Below are 12,864 nucleotides of genomic sequence, written 5' to 3' on the forward strand. Positions count from 1 at the left end.
CTTTAACAGTTTTATATATGGAATAGGTAGCCTTGGGTTGTTCAAACCCTTTTTTTTTTGCTCTGGGCTGCTCTCATTACAAAAACTTTTCAAAAAAGTTTGAGATTCTGATTTTTTCTTTCAATTGTATTTGTTCACTTGTTTCAATATGCAAAAAGTACACACGTTCAATAATAAGTGCGTTTTGCATGAGGCTTAGCCTGCGGGAAGCTGTGCCAGCGAAGGATGAAGATTAAAAAAAGGAAAACTAGTGCTTCTGCTCCTAACATTATCCTGAAATCAGTTGCTGTCTATGTGATTGACAGATGAGGGCAGAATTGAGCTCGATTGTGGGGATTCCCACAGGCACAGTCACTGATTACAATCCCACACAAGGAAACCCCTTGGCCAAACTCCCCAAGGGTTGCAGGCATTATGGAACCATACCACCAAGTGGATCATTGCACTCTGGGGAGAAATGGAGGGAAAAGGATAAAATTATAAATAAAATGATGGTGAGGGGCTATGGGGATGAGATACACTATTTTATTTTATACTCTCTGGCTCTACAGTAAGCTTGTTAAAGTTTAAATGACAAACCACAATTTAGCAGCCTCCACTATTTTACAGCATGGATTTTGCAATATGTAAATTACAGGCAGTTTATATCATTTCCCAGATTTCCTTCTTGTAAACTATTGTTAGAAAACAACATGATTAATGTATATAAATTTGAGATTATTAAGTTGCAAAAATATTAACCAAAAACATTAATCTCTAATAGTAGCAAGTAAACAGTCATGTAAGAATGACTTGACTTACAACTTCACAACTGAAAACATAATTTTGCCAATTAAAATAAACACTCAAAATAAAAGTGATTCCCATACTCTTACACTATAACAATAGGCTTGAAGTAGCCCGGGGACGTAGTTATTCCTGTCTCTTCCCAGTTTTTAAAAACATCCATGACTTATTTCATATCATGTACATTTTTCTTAATGATTCTCTTTGGAGGGATTTTGTTCTACTTCTTTAAAATAGAAAAAAGAAACAAAATGTAGTATCACTAAATTAGCATAATTTCTCCTGCAGAGCAGAAAAGTGAATTTACAATCAATATCAGTTAAAAAACCATTACTCTAACGTGGCAAGGTTCAAGTCAAATGCATGCAATGAACCATGTACAGGAACTTCAAAGCCTTCTGGGTTACAGAATAATTTATAGCATTCTGGTTAAACTCACTTAATTAAAAGGGAAAGAAAAGACTTGTATTTGCATAGTGCCTTTCATGAAAAAAAGGTCATCTCAAAGTGCTTTATAGCCAACAAAATACTTCATAAGTGTAGTGACTGTGTAATGGTAGAAAGTTTCATGTACGTAAGGTTATCACTGTAACAGTACAGGTTTGGTCTGAAATAATCAAGAACAAGAGAACATTGGTTTAATGTAATTGGCAAAAGAAGCAAAAGCGATATGAGGAAAAACTTTTTCCACAGTGAATATTTAATGTTTGGAGGCAGGTTCAATAGAGGCATTCAAAAAGGGAATAGACCATTAGTTGAATGTGGAGGGTTACAGGGAAAAGGGAATAGCAATAGGTGTATCTCTCATTTGGAGAACCGGTGAATACACAATGGGCCAAATGGCTTTCTTCGGCGCTGTAACAATTTTGTGATTAAATTTGACCTTCACAGAATCAAAAATGCAAAAACACATCATACCAATTGGAAAAACCAGTGGGTATGAGTGGGCCCCTTAAAACTGAAAATTGTGGTACTATACATGAAAATCAGGAAATGGCAGGCATGTTGAATAATTAGTTTGCATTAGCATTTAAAGTAGAGGAAGAGGATAGCATGCTGGCTATTCCAAAGAAGCTAATATTGAATCAGCAACAGGGACTCACCAAAATTAACACAAGCAAATTAATAAATAATGAAAGAAATAATGGCACTGAAAAACAACAAACCCCAGGACCAGACAGCTTTCATCCTAGGATTTAAAGGAATAACTGTAACCATTGTGGACGCCCCATGATCTTCCAAAGTTCTTTAATTCAGGAACTGCCCCATTAGATTGGAAAACTGCACATCACTCCACTAAGAAAAACAAAAACAGAATTACCTGGAAAAACTCAGCAGGTCTGGCAGCATCGGCGGAGAAGAAAAGAGTTGACGTTTCGAGTCAACTCTTTTCTTCTCCGCCGATGCTGCCAGACCTGCTGAGTTTTTCCAGGTAATTCTGTTTTTGTTTTTGTTTTGGATTTCCAGCATCCGCAGTTTTTTTGTTTTTAACTCCACTAAGAAAGGTAGTTGATGCGGGGGTGGGGGGTGAAAAATCAGGAATTTATAGCCCAGTTAGTCCAACATCTGCTGGAAAATTACCACCTTCTACAATTAAGGGTAGGGTAACTTGAAAATTTCCAGTTCAATAGAGAGCCATTATGAAATTATAAAGGGCAGGTCACATCTGACGAACATAACTGACTTTTTTTTTTAAAGAGGTTATTAAACTAGTGGACAAGGGCATGTCTTTGGATATTTTTATATGGAATACCAGAATACATCAGATGAAGTCTCTCATGAGAGACTGTTAGCCAAAGTTGAAGCTCATGGAATTGAAGGCAAACTATTGACTCAGTTAGGAAATTAGCAGGAGACAAAGTAGGGATAGTGGGGAGGTACTTGGCAGGATGTGACTAGTGGCATCCTGCATCCTGTGTTGGAGTCTCAACTTGACTGTATTTATTAATGACTTAGATAACAGGACAGAAACCCATATATCAAGTTTGACAATGACACGAAGATGGGGGGGCATTGAAAAGTGTACACGGAAGCATGAAATTAGAGAGATATTAATAGTGAATGAACAAAACTATAATAAATGTATTTCAACATATCTAAGTGTGAGGTCATCCACTTTGGGTCAAAAAAAGAACAGATCAGAATACTTTCTAAATGGTGAAAAGCTAAAACTATAATGGTATAAAGAAATAAAAACAGAAGGTGCTGGAAATCCTCAGCAGATCTGGCAGCATCTGTGGTGAGAAAAACGGGGTTAATGTTTCAGGTCTGTGACCTTCCATCAGGACTGATGACAGATCATGAACCTGAAACATTAACTCGATCTCTTATCACAAATGTTGCCAAACTTGCTGAATATTTCCAGGATTTTCTGTTTTCAATTTCAGGTTTCCCACATCTGCGGTATTTTGTATTTATATGAGATCTGAAGACATGTTAGGGCCGTGAGGTTCAACCAGGACAAGGGCAGCAGATCTGAGGAACACTACCATCTGCAAGTTCCCCTCCACACACATTCCTGATTTGGAACCATAATCACCATTCCTTCACTGTCACTGAATCAAAATCTTGGAACTCCCTCCCTAACAGTACTGTGGGTGTACCTACAACATTTGGACAGCAGCAGTTCAAGATGGCAGCTTATCACCTTCTCAAGAGCAATTAGGGATGGTCAACAAATGCTGGCCTAGACAGAGATGCCCACATCCTGTGAAAGAGTAAAATATAAAGCTCATTAAAATGCCATGGACAGGAATCAAAAAAAATTAAAAGGCTAATGAAATGCTAACCTTCATATCTGGAGGTCTATAATACAAGGGGGTAGAAGACATGCTGCGCCTATAAAATGCCCTGGCTTGATCACACCTGAAGCAGTGAACAGTTCTGAACACCAAACTTTAGGAAGGATATATGGATGTTGGAGAGTGTGCACTGTAGATTTACCACAATGATACCTGCTGTTAGAGATTTACACAAACAAGGTTGCATTCCTTGGAATTTAAAAGATCAAGGGATGATTTGATCAAAGTTTTCAAGCTACAAAGGGAGATATTGATAGAAATTGTTTCCACTGGTTGGGGAATTCCAGACAAGGGAAAATATCTAAAAATTAGAACCAGGTTTTTCAGGAGTACTTAGGAAACAATTCTACATGCAAAGTTCCGCAAATGGCAGTTGACGCTTGGTCAATTGTAAACTTTAAGGCTGTTTACTTGAGCCGCAACACTCGGGAGAGTACTTCCTGCACATATGCAATGTCAGAGTGTCAGCTGGCTGCAATAAAACAAGTTGGCTTGACAAGCTAACAATAAATTTCAAGTTATCTATTTTTAAGTTTATGCAGTCCTTAATCAATTGCAATTTCTTGTATCCAATTCATCAACAGACATACTTACGAACATATCTGACCTCTCGAACCTACTCCAACATTCACTAAAATCATGCCTGACCTGACTTGTGGTACCAATTCCCTATCTGCCTGTTCCTGCCTACCCCCGATAACCTTAGATTCTTGACTTACAAGGGAGTCAATCTAACTCTGCCTTAAAATATTCAATGACCCTGTCTCCACTGTTCCCTAAGGAACAGAGTTCCAAAGACTCTCAACCATGAGATAACAAAATTCTCATCTCTGTCTTAAATGGGAGACCCCTTATTTTCAAACTGTGTCCCCTCGTTCTAGTCTCTCCCAAAAGGGGAAATATCTTTTCAACATCCACCATATCAAGTCCTCTCAGGATCTTATGTTTCAATTAGGTCACCTCTCATTCTTCTAAACTCAAATGGATCCAGGCCAGGCCTGTCCAACCTTTCCACATAAGGTACGCACCAACCCCAGGAATCAGTCGAGTGAGCCTTCTCCGAACTGCTTCTAATAGATATCATTGTCAACTGTTCCCTCTGTAAAACATGCTTAAAGACAGTATAAAACTTAAAGAATAGGAAAAAATTACGCAAAGACAGGTGCCAGGTCAAAAGATTGGAAAGAATATAAGGAACAGCAAAGAATGGCAAAAAGATTAATAAGGGGGAAAAGTTGTGGTGCAAGAGAAAGCTAGCTAATAATATAAAGATGGATAGTAAGAGTTTCTATAGATATTTAAATAAGAGTTAACAAAGTGACCATTGGTCTTATAGACAGTGCATCTGGGGAATTGATAATGGAAAAGTAGGGAGTTGGTGGATGAATTAAACAGGTATTGTGCTTCGGTCTTCACTATATAGGACACAAGTAAACATCTTGGAAATAGCTGCAAATTCGGAAACGGTAGGGAGGAAGAAATTCAGGAAAATTACAATCAGGGAAGCGGTACTAAGCAATTTGTTAGGGTTGTGGGCTGACAAATCCCCAGATCCGGATGGGTTTCACCCCAAGGTCTTGAAAGAAGTGGCTAGTGAAATAGTTGATGCATTGATTATAATTTTCCTAAATTCCCTAGATTCAGGGAAGGTTCCATTAGATTGGAAAATAGCAAATGTAACTCCTTTATTCAAAAAGGGAGGGAGACAGAAAGCAATAAACTACAGACTAACATCTATCATAGGGAAAATGTTAGCAGCTATTATTAAAAATGTTATAGCAGGGCACTTAGAAAAATTCAAGGCAATCAGGCAGAGTCAACATGATTTTGTAAAAGGAAAATCATGTTTAACCAATTTATTGGAGTTCACTGAAGGAGTCACATGTGCTGTGGATACAGGGGAACCAGTGAATGTACTATGCTTAGATTTCCAGAAGGCATTTGATAAAAGTGCCACATCAAAAGGTTACTGCAGCAAATAAAAGCTCGTGGTGTAGGGGCTAACATATTGGCATGGATAGAAGATTGGCTAGCACCAAGAAACAGAGTGTAGGCATAAATGGGTCATTTTCTAGTTGGCAGGATGTGATGAGTGCTGTGCCATAGGGATCAGTGCTGTAGCCTCAACTTTTTACAATTTATATAAATGACTTGGATAAAGGGACCAATGGAATGATTTCTAAATTTGCTGATGACACAAAGATAGGTAGGAAAGTAAGCTGTGAAGTCAATATTAGAAGGCTACAAAAGGATATAGATAGGTTAAGTGAGTGGGCAAAGACCTGGCAAGTGGAGTATAATGTGCGGAAATGTGAAATTGTTCATTTTAGTAGGAAAAATAAAAATGCTTATAATCTAATTAGTGAGAGATTGCCAAGCTCTAAGATTCAGAGGGATCTGGGTGTCCTACTGCATGAATCACAAAAGGTTAGTATGCAGGTACAGCAAGTAATTAGTAACTAGTAGAATGTTATCATTTATTGTGAGAGGAATTGATTACAAAAGTAGGGAGGTTATGCTTCAGTTGTACAGGGCATTGGTGAGACCACATCTGAAGTATTGTGTATAGTACTGATCTTATTTAAAGGAAAAATGTAAATGTATTAGAAGCATTTCAGAGAAGGTTTACTGGACTAACACCAGGGATGGGCGGGTTGTCTTATGAGGAAAGGCTTAACAGGTTTGGTTTGTATCCACTGGAATTTAGAAAAATAAGAGGCGACTTAATTGAAAACTTTAAACTCCTGAGGGGTCTTGACAGGGTGGTTGTGGAGAGGATGCTTCCTCTTGTGGGAGAATCTAGAACTAGGGGTCACTATTTAAAAGTAAGGGGTCATTCTTTAAGACAGAGGTAAGGAGAATTATTTTCTCTGAGGGTTGAGTGTCTTTGGAACTCTCTTCCTCAAAAGGCAGTGGAAGCAGAGTCTTTGAATATTTTTAAGGCAGAGCTAATTAAGTTCTTGATTAACAAAGGGATGACAGGCTATTGGGAGTAGGCAGGAATGTGGGGTTGAGATTACATTCCAATCAGCCATGATCTTAATGAATGGTGGAGCAGGTTCAAGAGGATAAGTGGCCTAATCCTGCTCCTAATTCCTATGTTCGAATGGTGAACAGGCACAAGGGGCTAAATGGATTATTCCTTTTCCTACATTATGTAACTGTGGAGGATTGAAACAGGATAATTCAGCAAGGGAGAGCAAGGGGGAGAAGTCAGTTATTTAGATGGGAGGAGGATCAAAAAGAAGCTTCCTGTACTTGTGTACAAAGTCTGAACACTTGATTGGCATTATGAGGGAAATGCTTTGCTGTCCTCTAGTGGCAATTATAAGATACACTTAGTCTACACCGCACCAACTAAATATGCAAATACTGCATGGTTTTTATTTTAAAAACAACTTTCTCCCTTCCATTCTATTTGCCATGCCACACAACAACCCTTTCTTCCATTGGGCAAACAAAATCTATTTCCAGACCACAAATATCCATCAACAGGTGTACAAGAACAACATGAAAAAAATTATCCCTGGATTTCTCACTCTCTCATGCCTCCCAAGAATGTGGCTGACTTCACTCAGTACCTCCAAAAATTAACTTTGTGGTGGTGAAGAGATCACACACACACATTCAATTCCTCCATGATACAGGTCAGAGCTGCAACCTGCTGCCCAAAAATTCTTCCAACAATTTTCCCATGCTTACCTTATTTGTTTTCCAGACAGGAAAGTGCAGTTCAGAAACAGGTTTTCACACATTATGGACTATTGTCTGTTGGAATGAGCAACTACAAACCAGCTAGCTGACTTGTGAAGAATATATATTTTTATTTCTGTTGGACTGTGGATTAAAATGACAATGGATGCAGTTAGAAAGACAAGTCTACTGGCACGGTGTGAGGGATATATACAATGTTAATGTGTCAAGAAAATATAATAATTCTCAATGTTATTGGAATTTATTGTAAAATAGAGTAAGAGTGGGATATTTGTGAGTGAGTGAGTGAGAAGTTTAATTGAACTAGAGGCAGCTAGTTTCGATCGAAAGAGAGAGGTTATGTTTGAAATGTTAATTAGGTAAACATGGGGAAGTTTAGAAACTTAGGTGTCAAGGGAACATTTGCATTTTGAAAGAAACCACGCTAGATTGTTTTCAAAAGGAAGGGTGAAATGTGTCAGCCATTCAGATGAAGTTTAGAAACAGTGTATTTATTTTTCCCCAAAGATTACTGGTAAAATTTAGCGAGGGGTTTTATTATCACTGAGATGAAGTCCAGAGACATAGTAAAACAATGGGTACTTGCATTCAAAGAGGAAGATATGTATAAAGAAAGCAAGACTGTTTTGTAAGGGAAGGCATTTTTAAGATCTTACAAGTGTGAAAATCCTTCAGCATCCATGCCTCAAGCTGCTGTCTTCAAAGGACTGAAGTTAAGAAAACTTACTTGGAAGGTGCCTTGTTCAGCGTATCATGTTTCTTTGCCTGGATCTTTTAAAACGTGTGTGTCTTATTGTTGCCTTAACGCAAGTGTAACTGGGAATTAGATTGATTAAGTGGATTTAGAAGTTATCAGAGTAGTAACTTGTAGATCTATGTATGTATTTAAAGTCATTTTTCTTACTAATAAATGTTTAATCTAGTTTTGTAAAAACCTATAAGGCTTCGTGGTCTTATTATTACTGAATTCAAGGCATGCATCTCAAAATTTATACAAATTGAAAATGTGTTGTGACAGTTATTTCAAGTTTCCCTCTGGGATTTGAACAGCTCAGCATGTACCATGGCAGTGTCATAACAAGCTGTCCTGGAACAACAAGCCATCCTGGAACAGAGTGTGCCATGAAAGACAAGGTGATGCTAAGGGGGAGTCCGGTCTAACAGGGAACTGCCTGGCAACAACATTTTAATTGGCTCCTGACCAGGTGACCAGGGTTTGTGTGAGAATGGTGCAGCATAAAAAAAGCCCTAGCCTGAAAAGAGAGAAGACCTAAATCCTTTTTCTTCTGTGTGTATATGATTCCAGTGATTCTATTTTTTTTGGCTTGTTTTCCCCTCATATCTCTACAACCTGCTCTCTCTATGAAAACTCCTGTCAAGAGGAAATGGGGAAAATCACCTTGAAAGACATTGAAAAGCAAGTGCTCAACCAGTGAACTAACAGCTAAAAGTGCTGGGAAGACCACCTTGTGTCATCAACAAAGAACTGAAAGGAATTTGGAAGACATCAATCAAAATCAACCCATCAAATCCTGTACTATGGTGCTATTGAACTGTTTTATACCACCCTTAAAATCCATGTTTTTGTGTCTTGTATGTCAGTACAGGGATTTAAGGGATAGTGTTTAAAGTTGTAGAGTTAAGGTTAGAGTTAGAAAATAGCAGTTCAGATTTCTTTCTTTTGCCACTGGTAAACACAATTTGTTCAATAAACAGTTATTTACTTAAGTTTACAAACCTGGTGATCGTATTCTGTTAACATAAATTAAAGGATTGGGTGGTTTGATCAAACTTTCACATTTGTCACAGCTTGGAGAGCAGTTTGATATCCCCTGTGAGTTATGACAGATTCGATATCCTCAGGTGGTGTGCAGCAGACAGTTTAGTTGCACATTTTTTCACTCAAAGCTCAGGTATCTTTCTTACAGCTATTTGTACAGCGATAGGACCTCAGATCCCCTCTTTACCCACTCAGTACAAATGTGCCACTGGGCACTCCCTCTCACTTTCAGTGCAAGATTGATATCTACCACTCATTAAGCATTACAGTCTTTACATGCTGTGTGCATCAGAAATACTTCTGGAGTCTCAGCACATCACACCCCAGCGGGTTGTGGATGCCCATATCTCTTGCACTCTTAGCTACAGAAAGTCGAGCTGAGGAGTGACAGAACAAAAGTGAGGGAACAAACAGATAGGTAAAGGCAGTTCTAGAGTCTCAATTGACAGATGTCTTGGCTTTCTTAAAGTCTTGTGAATTTAAAAGCTCAGTTTGCCTTTGACACCACTACAATGTCTACTCTTGGTCAGGGTAGCTGGTTTCATCAAAACTAAATTCTTGTCAAACAAACACTAACTTGACACTAAGTGTTTGTTTGGTATTTTGGTCAACATTACTCTGCAGCTACCAAAGCTTTACAGCGCCAGTAATTCAACAGTTGATCTACATGTTAACGTGTAAGCAAGCAATTAGGAAGGCAATTGGCATGTTGGCTTTTATTGCAAGAAGATTGGAGCACAAGAATAAAGAAGTTTTACTACAATTGTATAAGGTTTTGTCAGACCACATCTGGAACAGTGTGTGCAGTTTCGGTCTCCACATTTAAGAAAGAATAAACTTGCACTGGAGGCGGTGCAGCGATGGTTCATTAAATTGGTCCCTGGGGTGAAAGGGGTTGTCTATGATGAAAGGATGAGCGAATTAGGCTTAGATTCTCCGACGTTTAGAAGAATAAGAGGCAATCACATTGAAACTTGCAAAATTCTGAAGGGGCTTGACAAAGTGGATGCTGAGAGCTTGCTTTTGCTAGTCATGGAATCTAAAACACGGGGGCACAGCCTCAGGAAAAGAGGCCAATCATTTAGGATAAATTACTTCACTCAAAGGGTTATGAATCTTTGGAATTTTCTACCCCAGAGGGCTGTGGGTGCTCCCATCATTGAATACATTTAAGACTGGGATAGAGATTTTTGGTCACTCAGGGAGTTAAGAGATATGGGGAGCAGGCAGGAAAAGAGAGTTGAAGCTCAAGATCAGCCACGATCATACTGATGGCAGAGCAAGCTTGACAAGCCAAATGGGTCTACTTATCCTAATTCTTGTGTTCTCACCTATACATCCCTATATGGCTATGCTACACTTTTACAGTCCTCCTCAGCCCTAGATCATTTCCTAAACTCTCTGTCGATCATCTCTGGCCTTGTGTGCATCCCCGCCACCTCCATCTTAATCTATCAATGACTAGCAGAGAGTTTAATCATCACAATTGAATTCTTTCAAACCTAAACTTCTTTGATTTAAAAGACTCAGTTAAAGCTCTTCAAGCTCGCTTTTCGTCATCCCGCCTTCCTTGCTTGGCATCTGTTTTTATCACGCCACTTGTGAAACCGAATCTTTATTTTTTAAATATTAAAATTGCTCAAAATGCTGATACTTAAATAGCTTCCAAACAGTTTCTAGATACATCTGCCTGTATACCTCAATAAAAAACGTTTGTCAATAGATCTCTCAGTTTATGAAATCTTAGGCTGAAGTACAAATTCCAATAAATGTTTACTTTCGTCTACATTACTGCAGAGTCATGCTAAAACTCAGATCCAACACATCACACAATCTGCATTAAATCTCTATTTTTCTCATCAAACAATTCCTGAAACATTGAAAAACTTGGTGCCATGCATCAACGGCTAAACAACTACTCATGTCCTTGTTTAAAGTAATAACCTATAGTAATATATTGAGATAAGCAACAGAATGGCAGGAATGTTTAAAGAAAAAGCAGAAATCTCACTCGTCCCCTAGGTTTATCCAGTAAACAGTTAAACAGTTCCAACCTATGCAGACTATGAATACCCTAGGGTGAATCCCTTGTCTACATTTAATGAACTAATCTCAAACTCAGCAGTGTTAGAAAAACACCAGCTAGGAAATGAACAAAAAGATAATTTGAGTTCCACTTCGATCATTGGTACTGTTGGAAGCACATTTAGGTCCAACTCTCCTGCTCCCTGAATAGCTTGCTGGTACAGTCATGGTCACTTGTTGACTGGAGGACAAAGTGTGTTTCTAATAATCCAAGCATGGAGTTTTTTTTTGGGGGGGGGGGGGGCAGGAGGAGGAGGAGGAGGAGGAAATCGGATGAGCAAAAATACAATTTTAATTAAAGAAAACATATACTCTGCAATACTTACAGATGATACTTTGTCCTTAATGGCTCTACGAACAAGGAAAATTGCTGCTTTCAACATATTCCTTAGTTCATCCTTGGGTATTCCTTCAGGAACAGTGGAAAGTTTTTTATACACAGCCAGTAACGCATCTTCTCTATATGACCAAGTCTTGGAATAGGCTCCAGCCACCTATGACAAACAAAGTCAATGTACAGAAATGAACTCAAAGCACTAAGTGAACTCAGATCATGAACAGTTTAATAATTACACTATTCTTGCTTTGTGCATGATACAGAAATCTTCTGCAAAATGGTCTCCATGGACAAGGTCATGGAGCCAAATGTCGTCTTTGCTGGTGTTTGGAAACATTGGAGGTTCTGATGTTTAAATATAATGTGAGTTTATAGGAGAGGTTCAATGGGTATGCTGGGTTTTTTTTGTCTATCTTTATCATACGTTTAACATGGTCCGTTGGAGGCAACTAGTTGGCTGACAACTTGAACTTTTGTCTCTAACTGGTGCAAGACCCCACTAGGCTGATGACCTTCTATTCAAGCTATACAAACCCCTCTATTGCTACAGGCTTTAGCTCTGCACCTAAATGGGGACAGGGATGTTCTGTCCAGTACTGACTTGTATTCTGACCTTCAAAGTTCAAGCAATTCTTACTACTTCTCAAACACAAGTTTGAACATTTTAGAGGGAGTTATTTGCTTGCAGTGATTGTGTCAATCTCTAAGCCTCAGAGCAGAGTTGTTCACCAAGCCTAACCTGAAAGAATTGTGATAAAAGCAAAATACTGTGGATGCTGAAAGCCTAAAACAAAAACAAGAATGGCTGGAAAATATCAGCAGGTCTGACAGCGTCTGTGGAAAGGAAGACAGAGTCAACGTTTCGAGTCCTTATGACTCTTCATCAGAACTAAAGAGGATATTCCTCTTTAGTTCTTGTGAAGTCATACAGACTTGAAACGTTAACTCTGTCTTCCTTTCCACAGATGCTGCCAGACCTGCTGAGTTTTTCCAGCAATTTTTGTTTTTGTTTCTGAAAGAATTGTGACTAGGTTGAAGACACAGAAACAAAAATTAAGACAAGTACAGATCAGAAAGGATTTTGATCCATCTTCATAAATCCTCCAGAAATACCCTACAATTCCTTGCCCCACCCCCTGCAGCATATTTTATTTTTCTTAATAGAATGCAGGATTTTTACACTTGCTATTCTGTCCTGGGGTCCATAAAATTAGTTCTACTCACTTGAAACTGCATCTCCTTTTGCCTTACCTTGCAACTTAGTTTGAAGCAATTTCCATCTTCGAAATAACATACTTGAAAGTCCCTTGGGTTTCTCATCAATCAGAACTTAACACAGTACTCAAGACTAGTACACTATA

The 12,864-nt window shown here is 38.5% G+C and overlaps 1 protein-coding gene across 5 annotated transcripts in view; it reads right to left on the reverse strand.

Moving 5' to 3' along the window:
• The window catches only part of cep104 (centrosomal protein 104), a 258,319-nt gene that overhangs the window by 194,927 nt on the left and 50,528 nt on the right, over positions 1-12,864 (reverse strand). For all 5 annotated transcript variants that reach the window (XR_005945259.1, XM_041205856.1, XM_041205857.1 and 2 more), the window contains one exon: positions 11,493-11,660. Coding sequence is in view for 4 of the 5 variants with exons in the window: in XM_041205856.1 (XP_041061790.1) it covers positions 11,493-11,660 (168 nt within the window). In the remaining variant the exon portion in view is untranslated. The remainder of the gene's footprint in view (positions 1-11,492; positions 11,661-12,864) is intronic.

The sequence above is a fragment of the Carcharodon carcharias genome, chromosome 15 (assembly GCF_017639515.1).
Source record: "Carcharodon carcharias isolate sCarCar2 chromosome 15, sCarCar2.pri, whole genome shotgun sequence".
Lineage (NCBI taxonomy): Eukaryota > Metazoa > Chordata > Chondrichthyes > Lamniformes > Lamnidae > Carcharodon > Carcharodon carcharias.